Raw genomic sequence first — 23,738 nt, 5'->3', positions numbered from 1 at the left:
ATTTTTTAAGAGATTAATCCCCCCAATATTTACTTACTTACTGTTATTTATTTTTTAAAAATTCACCATTTCTGCCCCTCCTCGTTTCTTTGTGTGATTCAAATTTCCACCACCACCAAGGCGGGGGGGTCTCTCGGGTTTCCTGCTCTGGCTCAGTTCTTTCTCAGGAACACCTTATGGAGATCTGTGCCAAGTGTGTTTGAATTCCCCTTCCATAGATGCTAAATGGTTGTTCTAGCCCTCTATTGACCTTTAATAATTTGATAAGTTTTTTGTTGTTCTTACCTTTATTTTTGTTCATCACTTGTTTCTATTCTGTGCCAAAGTAAAAATATTTAGTGAGTCCTATCTCTCTTCACAGTGGCTTGGAAATTTAACTTAGTTCAGTTGATTGTCTTATAATCTTAGCGCTCTGATGGACTAAAGAGTTGGTATGGTTTTGAAAAAAAATTTTTGTTTTTCCCCTCATCTTTAGAGTGAGGAAGATATTCTCTTGTGAATTTCTACATCCTAAACAGGACCTGAAATATGCAGAGGAACCTGAAAAATCTAAAGTGCAAGATAGCAAAGTCCATCCCCCCTCATACAGTGGAGTCCTTTGTCATAGGAACTCTTTTCATTGAAGGGTATTTCCTGGCTATTGTATCATTTAAACTTCAGTTGCAGATAACAGACTTATAAGAGCTGTTTTAAACTGAATGGGGTTTAATTTTAGAAATTAGATACTTAAAATCATTGATAGGGTTGGAGAAGTAGGCTCAAGCTGGATCTCAGAATAATACCACATAAATGATCCCAGGTGAGCTCTTACCTCTGCCCACTGTGGGAATTGAGAAGCTGCTGGGTTAACATCTGAGCCAGGGTCACACTGCTGTAGCCATGATCTTGAGATCAGGAAACCTCTGGCAGACTCATGGGATCTCGAACAATTCTGTGCCTCCTACTTTTACTGCTGCAAGATGGATCCCTCTTGATATGCACCATCCATACTGTGCCTGCTTAATTTACTTCTGAACTTGTCTTACACATATACATCTGACTGGCAGAAATGAATCACAGGGGAGTCTTAGAAATACCATGTTTGGATTTCTAGCCTTGGTAGCATAAGAAAGTGAACTAGCAGGAAGTTGGAAAGGATACTGAGCAAGTCATAGTTAGAGACAGTAGAATCCATTTGAGTGAGCCAGTTTGAGGAGGAAGAAATTTATTAAAGGATGTCAGAAAGCTAACAGACCTCCAGAAGGACCAAGGATCCATGTTCCAATGCTTCACAGCCAGGACTTCTGAAGCCAACAGCACTGCCTGACCCCCCAACGGCGACCCTCCAGCAGGAATCCCCCCAGCCCCCCATCATGTTTGCTGCCTCTGCCCACCCACCTCTGCCCACCACTCTTCTACCCCAACTCTGTCAGTAAGTGCCATGTATCTCGGCTCTGTTCTTAGAACATGCTACTTTTTACCAAGTTTTGTATTAGAGTAATTTTGATTATAAGTGAGGGAAACTCAGCCTCACCTAGTTTAGAATAAAAGATAGTATTTTGGTTATATTAGGATTCTTAGTTGCTAAGTACACACTTCACTACATCTAATTTAAGCTGAAAGTCATATAGAATATTAAGTTCTCATTAAAGTCTCTGGGAAGACTAGGGCCCTAGGTTTGGATGCTGCCCATGCCCTCTGCTATTTGAAAGAAAGGTCAGCACAGTTGCCGGCTACAGTCCATGGGGTCACAAAGGAGTCGAACACAACTCAGCGACCAAACACCACCAGTTACCCCTGAATCATTAGAAAATGTGGTGCTGTTTCTTTAGATGAGGAGGCTTAAATTTAACGTCACAGCATCCATCTCTGATGTTTATTCCTCTTCTGCTTTTAGCCACAGCCCTGGCTTTATAACTTGTAACTTCTGCATTAAATTATAAAGGTAAAAACACACCGCCAACAACAGACCTTAAATAAAAATAGAAAGGGAAGTCGGTGCAGAAGGAAAATAATTATACTGAGCAAGGAATGAAATAGATGTTTCTCTAGTCTTCCAGTCTCCCTTTGTGAAACACTTTCTGATGCCTTAGGTGTCATTCAAAGTAGAACACCACCCCCTCCGCCTCCCCTGACTGAGTTTCGTATCAGAGTACTTTTGATTATAAGTGAGGGAAACTCAGCCTCACCTAGTTTAGAAGGAAAGATAGATATTTTGGTTATATTAGGTTTCTTAGTTGCTAAGTACACAATTCACTACATCTGATTTAAGCCAAAAGGCATATAGGATATTAAGTTCTCATAAAATCTCTGGGAAGACTAGAGACCTAGGTTTGGATGCTGCCCATGCCCTCTGCTATTTGAAAGAAAGGTCAACACAATGTCTTAGATGATCAGAGTTCATCTCGTCTGGTGGGGTGACCCACACCTTCACTCCTGCAGGTTCTGGGTCCTGGGTCAAAGGCAGTGTTCTGTGGAAATAAGTCATTCTTAAGTCTGTGTATGGTATTGCTAGCCAATGCATTTCAAGCAAAAAGGAAAATCGTAATCTAGAATAATTGTCCATTCAGTAAAAACAGATAACTGCTTTCTAGGACGCTGAGAGGCTAGTCTAGCGGACACGTTCCCAGGAATGGAGCTGTGCTGGAGGCCTGTGTACTTTGTCCCTTGCAGGTTAGATACTTGGAGGAGTCAGATCAGAGTCGGTAAGAGAGATCCCTCTGGTGGCCCCCACGTGTGTGTCTATTTTGTTTGTGTCCTTTGAGCAGGCATTGAGGGGCTAGGGAAAGAGGCCGGCTGGCGGCCACAGAGGGGATCATCTTGGCCAGCAGATGAATGAGAAACCGCCTGTGCAGAGGACCTTTGTGAGCACAGGGGCTCAAATATCCTCACAGCCAGACCCCCTCCAGGTGTCTGTCCCACAGATCTCTCTTCTAAGCTTCATCGCAGCCAGTCCTCTAAGCTGTTCCTTTCAAGACCCTGATCATTGTGTCAAAGAAATGACCATTGTCCACAGGTGGGTGTAGATTAGTACCTCTGGCCATCTCTCTTGCAATTCAAAGTACAACTCCAGATGTCCACTTTAATGGTCTGCCCTCCACAAGGGTCTCCCCTCTTCACTGTGCTTCAGTCACTCCTGCTTGGGGCTGAAATGCTACAGAATCTAATTCCAGTTGGTGCCAGCATCATGCAGAGCCATCTGTTGCATTTGGATTTTTTCCTCTTCAGTTGGCATATCGTAGGGAACTCCCATGAAACCAGAGTGAGGGTTGAGGGAGAGATGATGGTTCATCAGAAGTAGACACAGACATGACCTACACTTCTTGATGACAGTGTGGTGGTGCTGAGCACAGCTGATTAGGACTTTATGACTTAGATAAAATCTGGCTCATGAGGAAGCTTGGGTTACATGGTCACTTGGTTTTCTTTTTTCAGACTACCAGGTAAACTGCTTGCCAGGGGCTGTTTCCCGAAAGAATAATTAGGAGATAAGAAGTCTTGCTTTGCTTAAAATCCTATGCCTAGGATTTTGCTTTAGTCAGCTCCTTAACACTGCCCCACAGACCCTTTCAGCTCCATTAGACTGCTTTATGTTAAATTGGAGAAAATTATATTTGCTTTGACTGCAGTTGAAATGCCAGCTATGCTGATCTGTCCCTGTAAGGAGGCCACATTTCTTGAAGGTGCCACCCATCTAAACATAAAGATAATTTCGCTTTTCTAAACTCCCACTTATTTTTCTCTTCAGGCCAAACAGTTAAATATGGACGTGATAGGAATGTCATGAATGAATGTAGGTCACAAACAGACCCCTAGCTGCACTGGGGTCTGGGAAGAACTAGTTGAAGCCAGTGGTACATTAGGACAAGCTCAGTGAGGGTCAGAGGGTGCTGACTCACCCATCAGTAAATCTGCCTCAACAGCTAACAATTGAATGTTACCATTCTGTTTGAAGTGCCCTGATTGGCTTCTTGAATGAATAACAGATCTCCCTTTACTGAGGGACATACTAAATATTTTCTTCCATCTTGGGTCTCATAAGTAGACACTCATTGGGCCATTTTTGAATAATTATGGAAAATAGCAGACAAGTTTCCTACTTTGCTGATCTGTACCACACTTGGCTGTGCTCTTTTTCGGAGACTTAGGTTCTCATTTTATTTACAACAAAATAGATTAAAGTAGAGCAGTTTTTGAAAAGATGAAAAGTACTACAGAAGCTACAGACCAATGACCCCTAGCTGTGGATGTCATCTTTGGAAGTTAAAGAACTCAGGCCAGACTCCAAAATACTATTTCTAAAAATTATCCTTCAATCCCACCATAGCCCGAGAAGAACTGATTAAGTCATGAAATGTTATCAGTCATAAGGTTTATAATTTTAAACAAAATGGGGGCTGAGAAATGTGTTGTATCAACATCTCTAGCTGAATAGAACTTGTTTGGGGACCCTTTGCTCAGAATTAATTTCAGTTTTCTTCAACATTTCTACTAGAATGTGTCTCCCATGTAGGTTATTGCCTCATTATTTTTAAGAAGTGATTTTAAAGGAAAATAGTTCCTACAGTAGCTTGTTTTCATTATCATGTTACATATTTTTTCAGCTCCCTTGGAAATCATTGACTAGCATCATTGAATATTATTACATGTGGAAAACTACTGACAGATATGTGCAGCAGGTAATTTTTTCATGTTGCTACCAATATAGTTGCATTAAAATGAGCTATTTACACATTAATATTTCTTAGCAGTATACTTAGTTTTAAATTTTAGTTTTAAAATAAGTTTGCTTTATCTTTTCTAGACCACTATAAACTATGTAATTTCATATCTTTAGCATATCATTTTAAGATTTTAGTCTCAATATTTTCTTTACTTCAGATTCCATTATGATAAATATTTTGAAAAGATAGCAGGAAAGATCCACCAGAGAGGTATTGTTTTCCTTGCATGTTCCTGGTGCTTCATCTCTTTGTTGGTATAGTTGACAGAAATGACTTCAGATGTGTAAAAGTTCTGAAACCTCCTGGACATTTGTGTGATTATACCCCCCGGTGACCTTAAATGTAGTAGTTAGTCTTTACTAGTTTAATGTCTTTACTATTTACTGTACATAAATACAGAACTTTTCCCCAAAAATTATCTCTAAAAGCAGAGATTAACTTATTTTTTAAATCTTCCCCAAGGGGTAATTCTCTCAATTACTACTTTTGGAGGAAAGGTGTATTTTCCTCAGGTGACCTAGTATATTATATTCTTCTAGATATGTGTCAGAACTGGTAGAGACAAAGGGGCAAATAGATTTAACAGGCATTTTTTCCCCCTAAGTACATGCTCACCCAATGCCACCCAATGCTGTAAAAATACAATTTAAAGGATCACTAAAAAAATTACCCTAGTGAGTTGTTGAGGTTGTGAATAGTGAATAGATACCCATGGCTTGTTGAAAAATGTCCAGTGTCGTCATCATAATTCAGAAAGTGCTTCTTTCAAACTAGCATCCAAAACCAAGCAAGATGGTTCTTTAGCACATATGTCTGCCATCTTCTCATCTGTTCTTGACTTTACAAATAAAGTTTGCTTGCGTGCCCCCCGCCACCCCCAGGATCTACTTAGGTAGATGGGAAGACCATGTGCTCTGGAAATCTTTGTTATTCAAAGTGAAAAGAGTTTCTAGAGATGGTGGCAATGATGGCATCGAGGATGGTTGAAACGTGTTTGAATTAAATTTTTTCCAAAAATTTCAACTCCTTATTTAAAAGTTTTAAGTTGTCTCCTTAAATTTTTTTATTTCCTTCTCATTGAGAAAATGAAGGCTTCCCTTGTATTCTGATTTGTCGTAATTTTGAATATCCACCATACATTATTTTCTTTCTCTATTTGCATTTACTGTTGTGTTGATCCATCTCTCGCTTTGATTATATAATCTTTTCACCATGCCTTTCCCTGTATTTGGCTCCTAATTGGTTCCTAAAAATCTGGCATGAGTTCAATCAAGCTTTAGAGTTGACTGCATATCTCCCAAGATTTGAGGGTAAATGCTTATTTAATTGGACTTAATTACTGTCTCTTTCTTTTGCATAGACTTTGGAAACTAATCATCTCTGAGTAATTTTCTAAAAGCAAAGATCATTGTTTATTTTTTATCCCTCCCAGAAAGGCAAAAAAGAAATAAAATAGAAACTAAATGTGAAAAGTATAAATGATTACTTATAAGTTTGATTTATCTGCTCCTGGAGGGATGGGAAATGGAGTTTCTCATTGCTTTATTTTTAAAATTTGTGTCTAAAATGTTTTTAATATTTGTTCTGTACCTCAGAATCTAGTGATTTTTCTTAGAAGTTTCTGCAGTTTAAGAACATGTGCATGAAAAAAAACCTCATCTTAAAAAGGCAGTTTTTGAATTATGTTTTAATGTTTTATTTTCTTGTGAATTTTTTAAGACAGATGAAGTGGTAATAATTATTTTGACATTGTGTGTAAAATATTTCATCTATCTTTTCAACTAGAAACGTCTAAAGGCAGCAGAAGCTGAGAGTAAACTGAAACAAGTGTATATCCCAACTTAGTAAGTAATGGAAATCTTATAAAATATTTGCCATGGTATTAATTCTATCCAAAACAAAATATTTACATTTTTGTCATTTTCAGCAGATTTGAATTTCTTTGTGTATCTTATTTTCTTCCACTACAAAGCACAATTTGCTTTCCATTATAATGCCACTGCAGTGATTTTATTTTAGAAAGAAAAATGGCTAGTGGGGGAAACCCCAGGTTGACTAACAAAAGGACCAGAGCAAAAATGCCATCAAAGCTTCAGAGAAAGTATTAGAAAACTAACCTATGAAAATATTATTTGAAGCAAATGTGTATCAGAAAGCTAGCAACTTTTGAGACTTCTGTATTGTATAATGTATTTTATTTGTGTAATGTGCATTACCCTTTTGAGGTATGTTTTTATTTTATGGAGGATTTTACTTTGTTTGGGGAAAGTGTTAGGGAACATAATTAGAACCAAACTTTGCAAATATTGGATAAACAATGAATAGGTCTTGATTGTTTCAGATGCCTAGCATTCTGTCATTATCCTCTGGGTTCAGGAATGTTGCATATTAAAGTGAATGGCAGTTTTCATTTGCTACATTTTAAATGAATTATCTTTTTTTTTGAGGTCATAAGTTTGACAGTTTATTTGTTCAAGCAGATTTAGTTTATTGAGCACCATGTATATACTGCTATCCTAGGTTCTTTGGGGATTAAAATGAAATTCACTACAAAATTCTATGTACTGATTCAAACTTTTTCAGTATAGTTATCGTATACCTAGCCTTTTCTTTACTGAATTTCAATACATTAATACATATTTTAATACATTAATACATATTTTAATACATAAGAGGCCTCATAGACGATGAATTGTTATATTTCTTATTAGTCTTTTTTTCTCAAGGTAGATAACATGTAATTTATAAGGTCAATAATTTTTATTCAGAGCTATAATGTCCTTTCTAAAATATTAAATGTTTTATTTGACTAATCTATAAAAGAACAACTCCCCAAAGAAAGCAGTGTTATGATTCATGTGTCTTAGATTTTCAAAAGCAAGCATACCAGCATTCCTACACTTTGCAGTGCTGTCACATTAAAGGAAAAGTAACTGGTATTCACCAAATACCACAAATAGTTGTTTCTATTCAGTTTTGCATTGGCTTTGGAGTCTTTTTTTTTTTTTTTTCACTTCGTTCTTTTTAATGGGTGAAAATATTCCATTGTATCAAGGTGCCATAATTTATCCAGTCCTCAGCCATCCCTGACAGAGATAACGGAGTTTAGTCTTTTAGATCTTATATCTGATGAATCAAACTGGATATTCGTAGGTCCAGGATTTATTTCATGATTTCCCTCAGGGATGAGAAGATGCCTAGAATCACTATCCCTATTTGCCATTTTTCTCAGACTCTAAGCACTGAAGAAATCAGTCCTGAGCAGGCCAAGCCCAGAAACTCAGAGCGTTTGGCAGGAAGGAGTACGCCTCTTCCCCAGTCTTCTCAACTTGCCACAGCCTGGAGTCTTGATCTAAGTCGAAGACTAGTCTGTGGGTCAAATCTCACCTGCCACCAGTTTTTGTAAATAAAGTGTTTACAGAACAGCCATGTTCTATAAATCATATATGTAAATAGAAGTTATGAATCTGTTTTGAGTTGGATAAGAATCTGAGTTCTTTGAACAATTTCCCAGTTAACTCTGAAATACTATTTTAAAACAGATTGTAGATTATGTTGGTTTTTTGACCATACCACATGGCTTGTCACGTGCCAGGGATCGAACATGAGTCCACACCCACAGTAGTAAAAGCACTGAGTCTTAACCACAGGACCGAGAATTATTTTTCACTCTTACTTGTTTGAACCTGAGAGTCTCCTATATGCGAAGCACTCTGTTCGGTACTAGAGGTGGATCAGTTAAGAAGACAGGTGGTCTTCTGGAACCTGCATTCTAGTGTGGGGGAGACAGAGGCCAAACAGTTAGTCACCCAGTGTGACAAGTACTGTGATGGGGAAGAAGAGTTTGTGTGAGAGTTTATCCTGGGGACCACACTCAGGTGATGCTGTCAGGGAAGGTTCCTCGTGGAGGTGAGTTTGAGTGAACTCGAGGCAGGGGATTAACTAACTGGGTGATGGGAGCTTTCCAGGCTGATCGAATCCTGAGATGGGAAGGGGCAGAACATAGTTAAGGAGCAGAGAGAAAGATAGTGTGGCTGATATGAAGAGAGTGGTGAGCCATGAGAGGCCAGTATGGTGGGCAGGGGCCAGGGGTTAGCCCTCTGATGAACACTGGAATTGGATTTGAAAGAAGGAAGTGTCATGATCAGTTTTGTATGCACTTTAAGATGACTGGCTGTATTTTGGAAAATGGTTTGGGGAGTCAGGGGAGTGGCTGTAAGGACACCAATTATGAAGTTCTTGGAGAAGAAAGATGATAACAACTTGACCTAGACCTGTGGCCTGGACAGTGCATGCCACTTGGAGGTGATTGACTTGTATGGAGGGGTAGAGGGGAGATGTTGAATCCCAGGTTTCTGGCTAGCTTTAATTAGGTGGATTGCTGTGCTGTTCACCATGATGAGAAGCTGCAGCAGAGAACCAGGTTGGGTCATTTTGAGTTTGCTTTCTTCAAAAAGAGGTGTTGAGTATGTTGTCAGATATGTTGTTCTTAAACTCAGAAGAAACTTCTGGGCTAGAGGTCCAAATTTGAGCTTCACCTGCATATAATATTGTTCTTGAAACTACAGATTTCTTAGAGTAATAAGAAATCAGAGCCTTGGACCAAACTTGAGGAAATCTAGTATTTCTATATCAGATAGAGTATGACAGCTGAAAAAAGAATAGCCAAGTGAGTGCATTATCACACAGCCAGCCCAAGAGAGGAGTGTCTTTCAAGGAGGGAAAGAGGTTAACAGTGTCAAATGCTAATGAAAAATAGCCAGGGAATGTAGCAACATGGAGGTGGTTGGTGACAGTGAAGATTGGCAGCTCTCAAGAAAATTGGCTGAAAAGGCAAATTCCTGGTGTTGAGGGTTGAGTCTGGATAGAGTAATGGAGATTTTTTTTTTTAAATAGGAGAGATATGTTTCCATGGTAAATTTAGGTCCAGGAAAGAGAATCAAGTGCACAAAGTTCTCAAGAGGGCAGGAGAGCTGGAGTCTGGAGCACAGAGGAGGGGAGGAAGGATTTGGGCTTTAGCTAAAGGAAGGGAAGCTTCATATGATGCAGCTTTTAAAACTTTTATTAAAATCGTCACATTAGCATCAACCATTTGTCCCCTGAGAATTAATCTATAGGTTCTTGGTTTTGAAAAGCATATGTATAGTGGTTCACCTGTCTATATTCCACCTTTTCATACTCATTTTCCTTTTCTGATTATTGTAATTAAAGTCAGTGGTTTATTCAGCCACATAACATTCTAGATTCATTTGAAAAACTGAAGTTGTGTTTATTACTCTTTTGCTTTTTTCAGGCTGCTCAACTGTAAATTTGTATTAGCTCTCTTTTAACACATATATATTTGGCCCTGTGTTAAATGTCAGATATTTTCATATTTAGAGAAAATCTTCTGAAATTGACATTACCAGCCATTTGACTTCAAGGGGTATCATTTCTGTCTATGTATAGTAGATTTTTACATACCCTTGGAAATCTCAGTCATTCTGAATCACCACTTTTAATTTTATATGTTTCCAATTGAAATCTATGAGGAGAAATACTTTTTGTCTAGTTTAAAATGTGTTTTTAAAACCAATTTGTCTTTAAAATACATTGCTGGCACAAATAAGAAGTATCAATAATAGCCCTGTTTATAGAATAGGGCTTTTGGTGCACACAGAGGTTAGATGGTTTCTTCTGGGGGGGGTGGTGATAGGGTGTCACTTAAGAGTTACAGTATCACTGGTGGAAAGAAATCTTAACTTGTCATCAGGTCAAGTTTACATATTAGGCTTTCACTGGTAAATGTAAGTGTGGGAATGAGAAGGAACAAAAAGGAAACTCATGAGTCTACTCTCTGCTGAAACTTCAAATGTCTTTCTTAAAGGTTGTGAACTCTCTTTACTTCACTGGCCATAGGAATAGATATAGTCTGCATGTAGTCATTCAGCATTCATTACTAACAAATAATTTGCTAATTTATTTTGTTTATTTTCTGCCCAGCATGTAGACATGAAAGCTCCTCTAGAATGAAAGTTCTTTGTATCAACACTTTTCTTTTCTTTACTGGACCCTGAATAAATATGTTAGGTGAATTAAGAGAGTACTTGAGGACATACTGTGTACACCTAGGTGTACAGTGTTCTTGGGCGTGACTGACAAGCAGGGCAGTTAGGCTACCCCAGATGGGAAAAAGTGAGCCGTGTTGGCACAGTAAATGCCATAACAGTCCAGGCTACATGTTTCTGCGGAATTATGGCCTCTGGGAATCTGATAAATATTACCTTTTTCCTCTTAGAAAGAAATGCCTTGGATACATTTATTGGTTTTTCTAATTTCAAGTGCTCTGTAATCATCTTCATAAAAATTTAAACATAATAGAAATGATGAGTGGTCACAGTCTCCTGAAATGCTTTTCAGTTCAGTTTAGTCACTCAGTCATGTCCGACTCTTTGCGACCCCATGAATCGCAGCACGCCAGGCCTCCCTGTCTGTCCATCACCAACTCCCAGAGTTTACTCAAACTCATGCCCATCGAGGCGGTGATGCCATCCAGCCATCTCATCCTCTGTTGTCCCCTTCTCCTCCTGCCCCCAATCCCTCCCATCATCAGGGTCTTTTCCAATGAGTCAACTCTTCGCGTGAGGTGGCCAAAGTATTGGAGTTTCAGCTTCAGCATCAGTCCTTCTAATGAACAGGAGTTTCAGCTTCAGCATCAGTCCTTCCAATGAACACCCAGGACTGATCTCCTTTAGGATGGACTGGTTGGATCTCCTTGCAGTCCAAAGGACTCTCAAGAGTCTTCTCCAACACCACAGTTCAAAAGCATCAATTCTTCAACACTCAGCTTTCTTCACCTCTCACAATAAGCCCAGCTGATATCCACAGTGTCACTGTTGACATGCAGCTTTTGTGCAGTCCCCTTGAGGGCCAGTGCATAGGGTCAGCAGCTTTCACTGTAGCAGCAGGAATGGGCAGTGGTTTTCCCTAAACACAGCACACTGCTTAATTTATTTAATCCAGAAATTATTTTGTCATGATAAATAATAAAATTTAATAACTTGCATCTTCCAAAATTTCAGACAATATCCTAAGGAAATTGTGTCTGGGTGAGGAAGAGCTATGACTCTACTTATTTTGTGAGTGTCACGCTTATGAGATTGGTTTTTACATAGCCTCGGTTTGTAAAAATAAATGGTTTGGGTTCATTTAAGCACCTTATTTTTATTTCTTCTTCACCAAACATTCAAATGTTTATGTGTGGTTAAGATAAATTAATAATGAAATGTAGAGCCTTTTGCCTTGTTATACAAGTCATTTTTATCACTTCACTTTATATTTCATTGAAAGCAGCAAACCAAATCCCAACCAAATATCCACCAGCAATGGCAAACCTGGTGCTGTGAATGGAGCCGTGGGAACCACATTCCAGCCGCAAAACCCTCTCCTGGGGCGAGCCTGTGAGAGCTGCTATGGTGAGTTTTCTCCAGCAGGGCTTCTTCCCCTCTCCACCCCCAGCCCCCCAGGGACTGGGCTGGCAGCATCCGGTGGGAGGTGTGGGGGTCAACCCTGCGTGGAGAGCAGGATAACAGCCTCAGAGTGAATAGATGCCCATCCTTACCTTCTGGTTGGACTCTTAGTTTAGCTGTTAGGTCCCTTTGATTTTCTTCGGTGGTGTCCTGGGTTTGTTGAGTATTCCACAGCAGTGCGTGCTAAGCTGCATTCAGAGCTGTTTCTAGCTTTGTGTAAACCATGGTCCCACGAAATATACCAATATATCTTTTGGTGTTTCTCACTATATTTTGACAAATTAAAGGCTCCACATAACTTTGTAGGAAGGACTTACTGCTAGAAACTGCTGTTTATGGTCCTCAGACCAGTTGCCTTAGAGCACTGGCTTGGGAGATGCTGTTTTATGATCCTCTTTGTCTCGGGGCCCCAGTGTATTTATCAGTATTTTTCCTTGTTAAAAAAACCTACCTGATGCCGGCAGCATTATATTTGCCTTGAATGTTAAGTTGAGTTGGTGAGATGAACTGTTAGGTAGTCGAAACTTTCTCTCTTTTTTGGCTGCACCTCCCTGCATGTGGAATCTTGGTTCCCTGACCAGGGGTTGAAGCCATGTCCTCTGCAGTGGCAGTGCTGAGTCCTCACCGCTGGACTGCCATGCAGGTCCCAGATACATTTTTTATATTTCTTTAAAACCTCAAACAACACAATAGTCTCTTAAACAGGGCTTTGGTGACACAATCATCCATATATCCTTCCAGTCACAGCAGCCTGGTGTGGAAGAGGGAAGCACACCAGCATTGACTAAAGAAATCTTGGTGCCTGCTTTTTGTCTCAGCAGCTCCCTGGGAAGGGAGTTAGCCCGCTGCCCTGAGGACGTGGGGATGAGGGACGTTTCTGACTCCGCTCCATGCTCCATACCAGGCGGCAGCATTAGAAAAGGCATTAAAGCCAAATCACGTAATTAGCTTTCCTACAACCAAGGAAGAAGGTGTGAGCCGGACAGATTGCTGTCTTAATAGAAATAGCACATGCCTAACCATTTTCTGTACCATGAGAGTGCAAGGGGAAACACTTTGTGGAAAATTAGATTCTTTTGGTCAGAATTTTACATGGATTGCATAGCTGTTTTTGCATTAGGGAAAATCTTAGATTTTGAACTTCATTTATATTTAAGTGAAAGTAGAAAGACTCCTAAAGAAATGCTAGTGGCTTAATGTGTCTTATTTTTGCTTTACAAACCCCTTTCATTTTATATGTAGTCTCACATATCCCTTTAAATATTTATTCCACCATTTTTATATGTGCATGACAAAAAAGCAGTTTTAATTTTATAATCTTTTGAGGTCCATGTATTAAATTATCTATTATAAATTATATTTTAATATAATATACATATCAAATTTATCTTTATAGAAAGAATTTGATGTTTTCTATTTGTCAGTCTAATTGAATTTGAGTTAATTGTATAAAGAGAAAGGCATTTGTTGACATATTAAAATGACATATCATGATTAATTTGGATAAAAATACATATTTAAATACAAGTGAAATTTTATATTCAGAATCCAAAATAAGTCCATGTCTAATATTTAGAATTTTTAAAATTTGTGTTTAAAAAAACTCAGCTTGACTTATTTGACTATTTGGTTTGAAATTACAAGAGGGAACATTTTTAGGTTGCAGTTTGCCTGGAGTCCCCCCAGAATAATACATGATGGGGTTCATAAGAAATAGTATGACTGTAGTGATCACTATATCATCCTTTTTTTTTTTTAGTCATCCCTTTCTGACATTGTCTTGTGAAGTATTAGTTGATACCCCGATGTGCTGTTTGAACATGTTAACCTGATGAAGGCAACGTTGCAGGTCAAGGGCAGAATATTCCTAAGCAAACTTGCAGAATTACAATAACTTTATGTACCTCGTTAACTACACCATCAGTGTTTTCTGTCTTAAACTTCAGATCCATTGTGGGAATACTTAAAATTGTTATATGGCAGTTATTTAAACTTCAGAGCAAAATAACATAGGCCTGTAGTGTTCAGCTCAGGAATAAATCAGCTGAGCTCTCAGGTCTTAATCGTGCTGTGATCTCTGCTGCACATGCTCATTTGATAGGGACTTAGAGTCTTGAAACGGATTCTGTTTCTAAAGAGAGAAAAAGTGAAATAATTGTTTTATCTATTGATTAAAATAAAGGAATGAAAAACAGATAACCTATTTCTGTCCAACTTCTACCTTTATCTGTGGGAGTCCCTCTAAGCACCTTAAACCCTGAGCTAGTTTCTGAACCATAGATTTGGAAACCAGGATTTAGTTTAATACCTTCCTGGTAACTTATCTCCAGAAACATACACAATAGAGGATGTTTTTAATGAACCAACAAAAATTCCTTCAGCAGCATAATGTGTAATAGAGGGCACTTAATAAGGGCCACAGGCATTTGACATGTAGAGAAATAAATGGCTGAATGAAATCTGACTTGAAAAATACATGCGTGTATCAGACGTTCCTATTTGCTGGGTAAACTGGAAGAAGAAAGATGAGATTGTAAACTAAAGATGGCTTTGGACTATTTTTGAAATGTCTGTCTGTATATGTATTGCTGTTAAAAGTTACATCACATTCTTATTTTACTTATTTTTTCCTCTGTCTTTAGCTACACAGTCTCATCAGTGGTATTCTTGGGGCCCACCTAATATGCAGTGTAGGTTATGTGCAACCTGTTGGCTCTATTGGAAAAAATATGGAGGCCTGAAGATGCCCACCCAGTCGGAAGAGGAGAAGTTACCTCCTAGCCCAGCTACCGAGGTACACAAGCAGTGGTCTTTTTAGTGCTGAGAAATGCCATGTTTTTCAGCGCCTGAATCACTCCTCGCAAACAGAAGTAGAGTATAGGAAAACTTAAAAATAAACCAAGCTATTATAGCTAGTATAGTACTGAAATGTTTAGGGTAGGTGTGGAGAGGGGCAGGGACAAATCCAGCTTTTTCAGGTATTCAGTCTTGAGAGATTACTTAGACAGAAGAACAATGTGTGTGGGAGGTGTTAGCATGACAAGAGAGCCTACAAGTTAAATATTGGTTTTAATGGCTTTTTTGGAAACAGTTTGCAACCTTTACCATGTTGAAAATATGCTTTATTGCATAAAGTAATAAATACCAATTGAGCATTCTTCCTGTTCCTGAGCTATCATGGGTAAAAGAGGAGAGCCTGGACTCAATCTTGGGGTGAACCACAGTTTAAATGTGATTTGGCAAAATTCTCATAGATGGCAGATAATAGGTGTTTACCTATTGAAAACTAGCAAGATTTAAGGACCCTCACGTCAATATTTGGGACTTCCCTGATGGTAAGAATCCACTGTAATGCAGGAGACCTGGGTTCATTTCCTGGGTCAGGAAGATCCCCTGGAAAGGGAATGGCTACCCAATCCAATGTTCTTGCCTGGAGCACTGCATGGCCAGAGGAGCCTGGTGGACTAGTCCATGGGTCACAAGGAGTTGGACACAACTAGCGACTAACACACACTTCAGTGTTAAAATAATAATACTGTTACTCCTGGCAATTTTTCACTCTTGTGAATATGATTTGGGATTGCTAAAGGTCAGTTTAGGAGGAAAAAGTATAGGATCATAGACACCCCGCTTCCACCCAGCTTCCTTCTCTAGTCCCCACCTCCTACTCCAAAGCACACACTTTGAAATTCGCTCACCCTGTATTAAGTCATGTATTCTTCAGTGAAAGACGTACACTCGCCCTTTTCTTTGAGCAGAGTGCAGCGGTGTGTATGTGACACGTTCTGGTCTCACATGTTGTCGGTGTCTGGTTTACAGGACCCGCGAGCTAGAAGCCATATGTCTCGCCAGGCCATGCAGGGGATGCCAGTCCGAAACTCTGGGAGCCCGAAGTCTGCAGTGAAGACCCGTCAAGCTTTCTTCCTTCACACTACATATTTCACAAAATTTGCTCGGCAGGTCTGCAAAAATACCCTCCGGCTGCGGCAGGCAGCAAGACGGCCGTTTGTTCCTATTAATTATGCTGCCATTAGGGCAGAATGTAAGATGCTTTTAAATTCTTAACCTTATATGTTGTGCTTCTGACCATCTTCTCTCTTCCCTCTCTCTCTCTCTGTTTTTATTTTTGTTTGCAATAAACATAAGTTCTTGTGTGCAGCCTTTTATTTGGTTTATTTTTTTTTTTAACATTGTTTTGTCTGCTGCCATTTGTATCACGCCAACCTGAAAAGGAAACATTGAAACTTCTGCAGTCTTTGTGAGAAAGTAGTGCTCAGCAAAAGATAGGTGGGAGGTGATCTTACCCAGTGGGGTTTTGTGATGGAGTTGCCTAAAAGCCCTTATTGGGGAAGCAGCTTTACCCATAAGGTAGAATAAGAATAAAGCTTGCCAATTTACACTAATGAGAAATTGTTCGTCTTTGTAAACTTCTCAGTTTCCCACAAACCCTTTACAGTTATATAATATTCTGGAAATTTCAGTGTTTCATAACAAATTAGAAGATTTAACAAGCTGTAAATGAGTTTTAAAGTCTTTTGGGTGAATTTTCTGAAAAACACATTTAGTTTTTACAAGCTAGTGTCTGAATTTGTGTTTGAGCATTCTATTTGTCCAGTTTGACTTCCATTTCATAATTATATGGCATATATATTAGTATATAACACATCATTTTATTACTCTCATTTTCAACACATTCAGTCTTGCTTATGTTTGTTGTTGTTAGAACAAGTGTCATATGTTCCAGTGAATTGCAGGTTGTTCTCATATTACCATGTACCCCTAAACGTGTCCATAATTTGTGTGTGAGCTCTGATTCTAGCCTTGTTACTTTTAGGTACGTTCCTGGTTAGCGTGTTAGAGCCATGGAAGTTTTTTCCCCTGTGGGAGAAGAAAACTTGCTGTCTGACTTAATAGAAGGGAAATCTTAAAGAAATTCAGTAGATACTTTATCTGTGAGAAATTTCTTATTATGAGGTATTCCATTTTGATTTAAAGAAGGTATCTGTAAAAGGAGTGATGATTGAAAAGTAGTTTTTGTTACTGAAGATAATTTTCAGCAGAACAGTTGAAAGGCTTTAAAACGTACAAGTAAAAGCTTTAAAAGAAGAAGAGTGCTTTGTAAAGGGAGTAGAAATTGGAAGTAATCTCTGCGTCCCATGAGGGCAAACCTAGCTGCATGAGACTCATATATTTGGGAACTTAGGCATATCTACTGACGTTTCGTGCTATTTTTGTGCTAGTGTTTCTGAGTTCATGGATTTATGTTATCATTTTCTTACCATTTTAAGGAACTAGAAAACATTTATATCTACCTAAACTGCTTAACTGATTTAAAGACATATTTTTATAAATAATTTCTTAAATATGAGGAATAAAAAATATTATGAGAAAGAAAATGAATGAAATTCTTCCATTAAAATTAGCCAGGCTCCAGGATCATCTTTGTATCTTTGAATGGAAAAGAAACATCACCAACTTAATTGACTTCTGAGGAAGCTTTTTCTCATTAAGCTTCTGTTAATTTCTCAGTTAATTTGCAAATTGCCTTTATTTTGATGATTCTTCAGTGAAGTATGTTTTTTTCTGTCACCTCATTTTGATTTGTTGCAGTTGAAAGGCTGTGCCACTAAAAAGGGTCAGGATTAAATTACCTGTATTATATTTCTACAAACATAGCTATCATAATGATGATGATCATGATAAAAGAACAGAGGCGTTTGTTGTGATGAGATTCAAGGGTCATATTTTATTTTGTAGTTAGCTTCACTGATCAAGTTTGTAGAATCAGATTCTCAGAATAATTTTACATTGGAACTTAAAGTGTAAAAGTTTCACCAGCCATGTACTCAGTCCTGGTCCCCGCAACCAGCAAGCAGCTAATGAATTCTTCCTAGCATCTAGGTGCTTCTTGCATCATCTCATATGTGTACCTTGTTACAACCTGTTAAACAGATTTTTTTGATCTTGGCTTGTTAGTAAGATTAGGTGTTAAATAACCTGATGTGTGTACACAACCATGTTTGTGGTCCAGTGGGAGGGTAAAGCTATATGATTACTATTTTTTTAATACAAGCTTTCCTTGGCTTCTCAAAGGTAGTGGTGACCCTGTCCCTCCCCGTAAAAGTTAAGTCACTATGATGCGGTATGAATGCACTTTCAGATCAGGTGAAACTTTATAATTCTAAAGGTATTGATGGATCAAGAGCTCCAATTTGTATGTTTAGTATAATTCTTCATAATGTTGGAAAAGGGAAATAGTTTTCCCCATGAACTTGAGATTCTTCCTCTTGTAAGAACTACAGAAGCTGATGCCTGTGGCTTCTGGCCTTGACAGCACCACTACAGCAGTATCATAGCCAGAGTTTATGGGATGACAGATGGTGTGAGAGTGAAGAAGTAGGGAGCGGGATAGATAAATTCTCAATTACATGAGGGAGAGCATAGTCATACCTTTGAGTTTTCACAGGTTAATCCTTGTTTAGACGAATTTTTGCCGTTAACAACAGCATTCTCTGACCTTTATTTTCATTAAGAAACGGGTGTCAGAGAATACAGTAGAGTGAGTAGGCGAATCTTTGTTTGCATGTCCATAAAGTATCTCAAGGAAAATGTATGTAAGAGTAAGGTCCTCTGAAAGGGAAACTTGGGAGGGTGAGGGAAAGGGGTGGGAAGGAAACTTACTACTGCATCTTTCTAAACTTTTTCAGTTTTGAGTCATGGAAATATATTTCCTATTCTTAAAAAATTTTAACCTGAAATAAACATATGGTATAACCAACATGTGTTTTATAGATATAGATATAAAAGGGATTTATACAACCAAACCCCAAAATACCTATTTAATAATATACCTTTATATGTGATTATGTAAGTCCATACTGAAAATTACTAATATAAGTACAGAGCCTGAACCAGTTCTAACATGTAAATAGTGCTTAATACAAGTGGATTGCGGGACCAAAAACCAAAACACTTCATAAGGAGAAGTATGATGTCCTGGACAAGATTCGCAGAACGACTGCATGGTTGTTAACACAGCATCAGGTTTCAGACAGCCTGTCTCTTCTCCCTCTTGACACCCCTCCCCTCATTAAAAAAATGCCATGATGTAATGATGGTGTTCCTCCTTTGTTACTGTTATCAGACATCACCACTGAGTTTACTGGATAACTTGTCAAAAATCTGTAAAGTCACCCAACACCTGATGAGTGCATGGTTTCTATCTGAGACTTAGGATACAGAGACTGGGGTTAAATATGAGCAGTATGTTAGCATTCAATAGATGAAGCAAAAGTTCCTAGAGAAGTGGATCCAAATGACTTAGGTGCCCCCCTCTGTAGCTTACATGAATAATTAAGTCATTTTTGAGTTGATAACACACTGGATTTTAATGATAGCACCATTCCCCAGTATGAATGTCTTCAAAGGGGAACCTGGAGTCCCTTTTCCCTGAACATGATAATTCAACTTCAGAAGTATCCCAGGGGCCCACATTTAGAAGAAACTTGTTATATTTATTTTGAGTTTTCTAGAGGTTTCTCAGCAAAAGTTAATAATTATATAAAGTTTTTGAAATTTTAAGTTCTAACTTTAGGAGAGAACACTTCTGGCTTATTTATTTTGATAGTCTGTTATTTTAGTAAAAACTTGTCTTCTAATGGATGTTTTTAAATTTTTCTAAAGGTACAAAAATGGCTACAAGTCTGACCAAATCAACCCCATTCCCATTCATACCTTTTTAGAGCTAACCATTGTCATCCCTGTCGAAAGTATCCAGAGATGACCATGTGTATCTAACAGACTAGGTGTCTTCTTTGTTTTTGTACAAATGCTAATGTCTACATTGCTCTGTACCTTGCCTTTTTTATTTGATGGATCTTGGAGGCCATTTCATACCAATTCATTGAGAGCTACCTCCTTTTATCAGCTGCATAATAGTCTATATTTTGTACTTGAGTCAGTTCCCCTATTTTAAAACATTTTAGGTTGTTTCCAGTCACTATTATAAGTAATGTTGCAACAAATATTCTTATATAGATACCTTTTAAGACTGGTATGTGTACCTTACAGGTGTGTGTATGCAGTGTGTGCTCAGGCGCTCAGTCGTGTCCAGCTCTTGGTGATCCCATATGATCCCTAACAGTAAAACATCTGGGTCAAGCAGCTTTCATTTTGAATTTTGCTAGTCACTGCCCAGTTGTCCTTAGAAAAACTATGATTTACTCTCCCACCACAGTGTCTACAGAGTGCCTGTTTCTCTAGAACCTTGCCAGCAGTGTTATTGATCTCTGAAACCCTTAACTAGTTGGTAAGTGACATGTAAGTTATATCAGCTTGCATTTCTCATTTTGAATAAGGTAAAAAATTTTGCATATGTTTGAAAACCATTTGTATTTCCTTTTTCATCGACTGTTTTTGCCCTGGCCTGTTTTCTGTTAAAAATCATACCAGCTTGTGGGAACTTTTTGGATTTTAAGGTAGTTAGCTCTTGATCTGCAATTCAAATATTGGGTTGGTCAAAAACTTTGTTCAGGTTTCCCATAAGCGAGTATGGCAGAACCCAAACAAACTTTTTGGCCAACCCAGTATTTTCCCCCGTTTTGTCCTTGATTTTCTTGATGCTGTGTTGGCCAAGCAGGTTTTATTTTGTTTTTTTTTTAAGTAGTTGAATCTTTTTTTTCTTTTTTTAATGGCACATCGGTTTTGTGTCTTGTTTAGAAATGCCTTTATAAGAAAATTTTCTCATAAGAAAATTCTATGAATGGTTTTACTATGATAGCAATTTTGAAGGCCCATGCGGGAGACCTGGGTTTGATCCCTCGGTTGGGAATATCCCCTGGAGAAGAGAAAGGCTACCCGCTCCAGTATTCTGGCCTGGAGAATTCCATGTACTGTATAGTCCATGCGGTCGCGAAGAGTCACACATTACTGAGCGACTTTCATGTGAGATAGTTTTGCGAATTTTAATTCAGTATGTACTTTTTGCAAGCTTTCTATTTTCCCCTCTAATATTTCTACAGCATCTTAGAAAGATAGCCATGCGTTACCCAAAAATGGGTAACTTTTTTTCAAGTTTATCTCAAGAAAGTAGAGCTCAGCCTTCCAGGAGCCACGAAAATACGCCTCATACTTGGTCAAGTGTTTGGAGTGAGATGAGGATGTTCTCGCTCTGGCTGGATTTTGATTCTTTCTGGTTTCTGGGCATTTCTCAGTTTGCATTCTTTCCCTGTGTGCTTTTAATACATACTAATTAATCCTCTTTAAATAGAGTTAGGTGAATAACTTGAGAACAAGGTTCCACTGGCCTGGTCTTGAGTACAGATCACAGTTTTTTTTAACCAGCTCAAGTGTGGCCCTGAGCGTCTATGTTTATGATCACTCCCTCCAGACAGAAGCTTTTTCTCTTTTCTGCTGGTATTCAGTATAATCGCTTAATGGTTGCAGTTTTTATGTTAAATAGTCTTAGCACCCACCTCTCACCTTGATTTATTCGTGGTTGAGACTGATTTTCTTGCCACCAACTATACTTCCTTTATAATGATGATTGATGAAACGTGGATCCTTGTAAAGAGCTTTGATCTCCCACTCAAGTGCTCTGTAAGTTGTCACTTAGAACACTGCATAATTAATCCTACTAATTTAGTGAGAAATTAAAAGCAGATTAATATAAAGTGAAATGGTCTTTGGGTATTGTGTTGGTGACTCTTGATGGTTTTTTTTGATTATTGTCAAGGTGACAGTCATGTGGGAGTTCATCGCTTGGAGTCGCTTTGGCATTTTTCCTTTGGGCCTTAGAAATGAGTAAAGACTGAAGTAAATCTTATTACTAACAATACAGTAATGGTTTTTGCCCAAAACATTGAGGAAATACTAAGATGATTCATTGAAACTTTATTTTATTAATAGAATAATTTTCTCTTCCTAAATGGAACTTGAATTTTTGATGAATTAATAATACTGGGAAAGAATTATTACTATTAATTCATAGTGATGTGACAGGTGTTCATTCCTTGCAGGGTTTGGGCTGCATGTTAATGTTTGTTTAGATTACTCCTCCAAAATATGCTTATTATATTTCTGCCTGTAACATCACTATTATTCAACAACAGGTGAAAAGCTTCATAGCTTAGTAATTTTATTTTATTTTTCCTCAAAGGAAATCAGCTGAGTAGGAGGAGAAGAAATTGGACCATTTATAGTTGTCAGTGATTGCATAGTAATTAGCCAGTGCTTGGGATACATAATTCAGATTCCAGGCTCTGCGTTATGTGCTTTGTCTATTTCAATATTTTTAAATGCTACTTTCCCACCTTTTTCTGTTTAGCAGTTACTGGAGAAGAATTTCCTGATGAGAGGGTTAGAGCTTATGAAAAAGTTAATTTTTAATTTTAAATTATTTGAAGTTCCAGATTGAATTATACATTTTAACACTAATTGTGCAGAGAATCCCTGTGGATGTCAAAACTTCCTGTGTATAGGCCTAGAAATGTGGTCTCAATCACAAAAAATCTATAGGGACATTTTTGACAAAAGGCATAAACAGCAGAATCATATCTGCTAAAGCTACTCGGTTAAGCTTTATGACAATAGCTGCAAATTTAAAAAGCGTTTCAATGCATGTATTTTGGTCACTTCAAACTCTGTAACTTAACTCTTGTATGAGATGCAGCCATCTTTCACATCTATTCTTCATCCTAATGACAGCTAATTAAAACAGTGTGTTGTGTGCTTTATTTTTCTCTGAAATGACTGTGATATGAACTTTGTGAACAAATATCCATTACAGAATTTTACTATTCTGACTATTGGATGCAATACCTGTCTGCATACAGGAAACCTTGTCAGTCTCAGTGCTAATGACATCATAATAGGATATGAAGGACAGAAAACTAGTGATAAAATCAAGTGGCCCATTTTTACTTGGGGGAGGCTCATCTAATGGAACTAAAGTTAATCGAGATAGATGAAGACTCCTCCATAGAGATTCATTCCATTGAGGTCAGGGCTGGTCACGTCTGTTGCCTTTTGTCAGCCATCATTTTTGTCTTCCATGCCAGATTTATCTTACATTAGGACTGATAACACCTCATATTTTATGGAAGCTTCTCTACTGTAATATAGAAATGGCACGGCTAAACAGGAAGCATATTTCCACTATTTACAGATGTGCGAACCCGGAAAGAAAGCATGTGCGTGTAAGATGTGTTAGCTGTTTCATAAGGGACTTTAAAGCGAGTGTTCCCCAGGTAAAACCCCATTCAGTAATTTGGAACCAGAACTGGAACCAGTTTATTCTTAAACCCTAGAGGAAATCATGAAGGAAACTGGAGGATTTTTTTGTACTGTTTTTCACTTGCACCTTTTATTTCTGTCATGTGTGTAGCATAGGCAGAGAAATCAGCCTCACTGGTTGTCTCCGTGTTTCTTTCTCCTCAGATGCAGACAGACATGCGGATCTATCTGGAAGTCCCCTGAAAAGCAAAAGCACGAGGAAGCCTTTGGCATGTATCATTGGGTATTTAGGTGG

The 23,738-nt window shown here is 38.3% G+C and overlaps 1 protein-coding gene across 4 annotated transcripts in view; it reads left to right on the top strand.

Moving 5' to 3' along the window:
- Window positions 1-23,738, top strand: part of MTA3 (metastasis associated 1 family member 3) — a 185,194-nt gene that overhangs the window by 123,122 nt on the left and 38,334 nt on the right. For 3 of the 4 annotated variants that reach the window (XM_065929367.1, XM_065929368.1, XM_065929369.1), the window contains exons 10-15: window positions 4,584-4,658; window positions 6,489-6,547; window positions 12,033-12,157; window positions 14,854-15,005; window positions 16,031-16,253; window positions 23,648-23,734. In XM_065929367.1, the coding sequence (XP_065785439.1) occupies window positions 4,584-4,658; window positions 6,489-6,547; window positions 12,033-12,157; window positions 14,854-15,005; window positions 16,031-16,253; window positions 23,648-23,734 (721 nt within the window). Of the gene's footprint in view, window positions 1-4,583; window positions 4,659-6,488; window positions 6,548-12,032; window positions 12,158-14,853; window positions 15,006-16,030; window positions 16,370-23,647; window positions 23,735-23,738 lie in introns of those variants that run through there. The other variant, XM_065929370.1, reaches the window with a different exon arrangement.

The sequence above is a fragment of the Muntiacus reevesi genome, chromosome 3, assembly GCF_963930625.1.
Source record: "Muntiacus reevesi chromosome 3, mMunRee1.1, whole genome shotgun sequence".
In the NCBI taxonomy this organism is placed as follows: Eukaryota; Metazoa; Chordata; class Mammalia; order Artiodactyla; family Cervidae; genus Muntiacus; species Muntiacus reevesi.
This window is presented reverse-complemented; position numbering and strand designations above follow the sequence as displayed.